This window comes from Neovison vison, chromosome 2, assembly GCF_020171115.1.
Source record: "Neovison vison isolate M4711 chromosome 2, ASM_NN_V1, whole genome shotgun sequence".
In the NCBI taxonomy this organism is placed as follows: Eukaryota; Metazoa; Chordata; class Mammalia; order Carnivora; family Mustelidae; genus Neogale; species Neogale vison.
Genome location: NC_058092.1, coordinates 52,174,246 through 52,180,063, shown reverse-complemented (window position 1 = coordinate 52,180,063; position 5,818 = coordinate 52,174,246). Strand labels below are relative to the sequence as shown.

Here is a 5,818-nt window from a genome sequence, read left to right as displayed (position 1 = left end):
GGATCTCAAGCGGCGGCTAGTGTCAGGCTGCGGGCTCAGGCTCGGCCGGTATTGCTGCTATGCGTGGAAATATGAGCGAGTAATTTTATAAGTAACAAAGGATCAGGGATGGAATGAGGCCTCTGTTATCCAATGTCATTTAGAAGCCTTGGATCAGCAGCTTCTTGAGGCTAAAAGTGAATTCAAGAAGCCCTGCCTTTCCCTTTTCCCAGGGGTGTCAGCTAAAATTAGAAATAACCTCTATGTGTTTGCACAAATCATGTACCATTTGCTGTTTGTGTAAAAACCGATTAGCCAGACACAACTGTGAAACAACTTGTTACTTTTATAGCTGCAACACACAAACAAATTTAGATCCGTTTAGTTTTCCTTGTAAAAGGAGATTAGAAGGGACTCGCCCGTAGACTGTGTGGTCCATAATCTCTTCTCCGTGAAGGTTACTGTTGCGCCTCTCCTGCGAGGTTGATTATCAGGTTCCTGTTTATCAAGTTAAACTATCTCACCCCCGGCAGCTTGTTTTATTTTAGGACCCTGATCCAGGAGTAATGTTTACTCAGGACACAATAATGTTTACTGTTTACCAGGAAAACAGATTCGGTATTTTCCGAAGACGTGTCTTTCAAAGCGACTCCCTAGCCCACGCCGACAGCAGAGGAATAAAGCTCGGATCCGAAGCCGGATAGCATCTCCACGACCAAGAGCCGAGGTGGACGCCACCGACAGGGACTGGTCGTGTTTTGCAAGCAGGACGCGCATAGGGCCGAGCTGGCAGCATTGCTACCGGTTCCGGTATAAAAAAGCGATTTCGCATAAGTAATTGTAACAGCTAAATTAATTACAAAATAATTAGAATTGATGCCGTTTGAGGATATATTGGTGGTGAATGGTAAACGACCTTCCGCGTCTAGACGTTTTATTTCTACCTTAATACTTTAAAGGTTGCAACAGCTGAAATGCACATTAAAAATAATCTACGGGGACAGCTCCCCATTCCTGCCCTATGATCTTTTCCCACTAATCTAGACTGTGGTTTGCTTTTTAAAGATTTGAAAAGAGGGGAATAAAGGTAAAGGGGAGGGGTGATGTGCACCTGTTTTTAAAAGGGTGTTAAGGCCCCTATTCCTTGGCCTTCCAAAGCACTGTGGGTTGAGGAGAGAGGAGGCATTGGTAGGAATCCTTCAGGAATCAAAATTATGTTGTGGATTTATTATTGCCATAAGAAAAGAAATATCTTACTTGAAAATATTCTGAAAGAATAAGAATTACGTCTTATTGATCAGATTAATATAGATAATACAGTTTCACTACAAAAATAAAACTGCCATAACATACATTTAAAAATTAACTGTGTTTAGTTACCGTTTCCACTTAAGGAACGAAAAAATTTTAAAAATGTAAGATTTAAATGCTAAAATGGAGGTTTGTAATTTACATTCTTTTGAAAGGATAATTTAAATGACCAAGAACTCTCATTATGGAAGACAAAAGTCTGGTATTTAAAAAAAATATATTTAAAGATTGTGTGGTTGTTTAGACTTAAGTTTTTTTTTTTTTAAATGGCAGCTTATTTTATCTATAGAAATATCTGGTCAGACTTAATGGATTGGTATGAATGAGATCATCACCCACATCCCAATTTTGTGTGAAAACTAAAAGAAAAATATTAATACGATTTAAATTAGGCATATTCTTTCCTTTCTTCAATTAAATTTTTCTTACATTGCAATCATGCATAGCTAAGTTTAAAAGGGTCATTATTTGAAACTCCTTGAATTTCTGGTAAAGATAAAATACAAATACAATTTTAAAATATTGTTTACCTCAGACATCTAAATAAAACACTAGGGTGAACATTTTAAAAATTTATTTACAAAGTTGTGTACAACACGATGGAATAACATTTAGAATACCATATATATTCATTCATATATAAACAGACTTTTATAATAGAATGACACTTTTCGCCTTTTGAAAATTTTTATATTTAAAATCTCCCAACGTCTCTATACATTTTTTTTCTCACATAAAACTGCGGAGAGTGAACCTTCAAAAAAAATGAAAGTTCAGAGCTCTAAATCTACTGAATTTGTTTTTTCTTAAAAAAATAAGAACCCCAAAAGGAAAGTCAATAATTTTTATACAAATATGTACAAAGATTTCCCTCCCATTCCTACGGTACTGAGAGCAGGAGCCGTCGGGGTACATTTTTGGAAAATTCGGTTTTCGGTTTTACCTGTACCGCAAGCTATTCCCGGCGGGCGTGCGGTGAGAGTTTGCTCCGCCAGCCTAGGTGTGCGCGAGGGGGTGGAGGCCGCCGAAGGTCGGTGTTGAGGGGTCGGGGGGGGCGGAAATGGAGGAGAAGCAGAGTCCGGGATTGGGCAGGGGGGCCGGGCCCGGGGCGGGGCGCGCAAACTAGAAGTGCAGCCGCCACCCGGCCCTCGGTCCCGGCCACCGGCGCGTCCCTATTGAGCGGGCCACTTTGCTTGCGCTGCAGCAGCGGCAGCAGCGGCGGCTGAGGCCGCGGGCTGCAGGAACTGTCCAGAGAGCGGCACGCTCAGGATGGGCGCAATGGTGGCCGTCGTCCGGCTCAGCGACAGCGGCTGATGCGTGGCCATGAGCGCCGCGGACTGCACGGTGCCCGGCGGCCGTAGAAAGGACTGCGCCGCGCTGCCGCCCCCACCGCCCCCAGTGCCCCCAGTTACCCCCGCACCCCCAGCGCCCGCTGCCGAGCCCCCGGGCGCCGCGGGGCCCCCGCCGATGATGTTTTCGATGCTGAACGACGGCCGCGCGCTCGGCTCGGACTTGATCAGCGACGCCGTGGTGCCCGCAGCGCCCGCCGTGCCCGCGGCGGCCGCGGCGGCGCCCAGGCTGTTGAGCTGCAGCTGCAGGCCCGGGCCGAGCTGTGAGCCGAAGGCGGCCGCTTTGCGGCCTAGCTCGCCCGAGGGCAGCAGAGGCACCGCGGGCGGCAACACGGGTGCCACCGGCGGCAACGCGTAGGGGTACTGGAGCGCCGCGGCAGCGGCCGCGGCGGCCGCGGCAGCCGGGTGAGAGTAGGCGCCAGCCGCGGCCGCGGGGTGCAGGCCGTAGGGGCGGCCGTAGGGCCCCGCGGCGCCTGCAGCCGCCGCTAGGCTGTAAGCGCCGAAGCTCTGCATCATGAGCGCCGTCTGCTCGCGCAGGTGCTCCTGCTGGTGGCGCTTGAAGCGTTTCCGGCGCCGCAGGAAGCTGCCGTTGTCGAACATGTCCTCGGACTGCGGGTCCAGGGTCCAGTAGTTGCCCTTGCCCGGGTTGCCCGGCTCGCGGGGAATCTTGACGAAGCAGTCGTTGAGCGAGAGGTTGTGGCGGATACTGTTCTGCCAGGCGGGGAACTTCTCCCGGTAGTAGGGAAAGCGGTTGCTAATGAACTCGCAGATGCCGCTCAGGGTGAGCTTCTTCTGCGGACTCTGCAGGATAGCCATAGTGATGAGCGCGATGTACGAGTAGGGAGGCTTCACCAGGCTGTTCTTGGGCTTACTGGGGGCCAGGCCTCCCGTTGCACCGCTGCCGGAGCCCGGCCCGCCGCCGCTCCCGCCGCCCTCCTCGCCGCCAACGCCGCCCTTGCATCCGTCAGGTTCGGAAGCGCCCGCCTCGCCCCCTGGCCCTGCCCCGGCTCCAGTCGCTTCTTTGGGCAATGCCAGAGGCTGTTGGTGCGGCGGCTGAGGCTGCCCATGGTGTGGTGCCGCGGGCGTCACCTCGTCCGCCTCGTCCAGGCGCAGCTCCGGCGGCCCCACGGGGCTCTCGCAGCCCGCGTCGCTGTCCTTCTCCTCCAGCCCGTCGTCGCCCTCGCCCACCACATCGATGTCCACGTCCTCGGCCGTCAGCACCGTCTGGCCGGACATGTCGCTGGCGCTGCCGCCGCCGGAGAGGGTCATCCCTCCTCGGGGTTGGTGGCGGCGGCGGGGAAGGATCGGCGGACGATGGGAGTAGTCAGGGGCTACCACCGAGCTCCGGGGAAGGGGGTTTGGGAGACTGGGAAAGGGGAGGAGGACGTAGATGGTTCGGGGCCCTCCCGGCTTGGCTCACACTCGGCAGCCCGGCATCGCGCGGCGCGGGCACTGCCGTCTGCCCCCCGCGGCCGCGCTCCTCAAACTCCTGCTGTCCCTGGCGCTCGGTACTAGGCGCTCGATGCCGCTCCGGGCCACGGCTGCTTCTCCCCCTCACTTCGTCCGCGTTCCTCGGCCTCTGGCCCGGGCGTGGAGAGCAAGAGCTGTGCAGACGGGCGCGGGACGCCGGGCGCCGAGCAGCTCCGGAGGGCGCGGGAAGGGGCAACGGGGGGAGGGGGGGTGTCAGGGACGCCAAGCCCCCGTAGTCGAAAGTCCCGTTTTAAGGACTGGCCTGATAGATTACTTTCTACTTAAAGATCCAGCGGGAGGCGGGGCCACGTGACCGCGCGTGACGTCAGGGCCGCCGCGGAGCCGGCCAAACTCAAGTTGGTTCAGGGAATTGTCAACAAAGGGACGAGGGACGCGCCACTCTGCGCCGTACGGTGCGCCAGCATCCCGCGGGCTCCGAGGGCGTCCTGGCCCGCCCTGGGACCCCAGTCTAGGCTGGAGTCCCGCGCGGGGTCGAGGGAGCCTATGGGTGTGAGTGCTGGAGGGTGGGTGTGAGCGAGTGAGGGCGTGGGCCTGGGAGCGTCCGCGGGACCCGGCAGCTCTCGCTGCTCTGCCCTCCCTGCTCCCTCTCCCTTCCCCCTTCTCCCTTCTGCCAACACTCTTTAGGCTGGGACTGGGCAACTCAGAACGAGATTCCCATCCCCCCAGCCTTTTTTAAAGAAAAACTTAGTAGTCTCTGTTCTTTTTTTTTTTTTTGGATTTGATTCTTTTCAGCTCTTGGGTAAGGGCTGCGTACCCGGCTCCGTTTTGCTAATTAGACTTCAAACCCCCTCCGGCCTCACTGCTCATTAGGAGGAGACACCTACTGAGGGGAAAAGTATCCTTTCCCCCCAAAGCCAAACCACCCGTCCTGCCTTTGCTTTCCCCGCTCGATGTGGGCGTGTTATATATATATATTGCACCCTCCCCCCGCACCCCGCGCGGCCACAACAGCATCAGCTGGGGTTCCCGAAGGTCAGAAAATAGTTATTGATTAATCTATTAGAATAGTTGCCGAGAGAAATAAAAACGACGTAAAATAACAGTGAACCTATAAATAAAGAGGCTGTAACTAGCTGCTGGGAGTTGTTAAACGACTTAACATGTGAAAAAGTCGGAAATGAGGCGCTGGGGAAGGAGCCGGGACTCAGCGGCCTGGGTAAGTCGAGTGGAGCTGAGTGGAGGCTTCCGGGCCTCTATGTTAGACGCTGCGCTCGGGCTGGGACGGCAGAATGACGCCGGGAGCTCGCGATGTGACTTCCCTGGCCGTGGGGCCCAGCCTCTTGGGAGCGAGGGGAGGCCTCGGGTCTGCGGGAGGGCTAGGCTCTCAGTTGCTGCTAACTAACGTGGATTCTCTCCTCTTAAGGCTTAGGTAAATCCTCCAAGATTTAACTTCCGCGCAGACCAGTAGCAGAGCGGGTGGAGGAGGCGGTACACACCGAGTATCCTTGGCGAGGAAAACCTTTGGTGGTAGGAAAGGCTGTGGGGATTTAACTGGAATTGGGGATGGGGGATCGCAAACCGACCACGGGTGCGTGGCACTACCCGTGCGCTCGGGCCTAGCACCTCGGAATAGTGCTCCTCACTGGGTGAGTCTGCGATGGGCCACCTCTCTTAAGTTTTAGGCCGCCTGAAAGCTAGCTGCAAGCGCCTGCCGTGTGTGGCCGGGCTCCTTGAACCCAAGCCCTGCC

The 5,818-nt window shown here is 54.7% G+C and overlaps 1 protein-coding gene across 1 annotated transcript; it reads right to left on the bottom strand.

Annotated features, from left to right (window-relative positions):
* Positions 1-2,462: 2,462 nt before the first annotated feature.
* Positions 2,463-3,908, bottom strand: FOXD3 (forkhead box D3). The gene has a single exon (XM_044236426.1). It carries the CDS (start codon positions 3,906-3,908, stop codon positions 2,463-2,465), a length of 1,446 nt encoding a protein of 481 aa, XP_044092361.1.
* Between the last annotated feature and the right edge of the window lie 1,910 nt (positions 3,909-5,818).

Excerpts from the sequence above, each read along its gene's own strand:
- FOXD3 (XM_044236426.1), bottom strand. The coding sequence starts at position 3,908 with ATGACCCTCTCCGGCGGCGGCAGCGCCAGCGACATGTCCGGCCAGACG.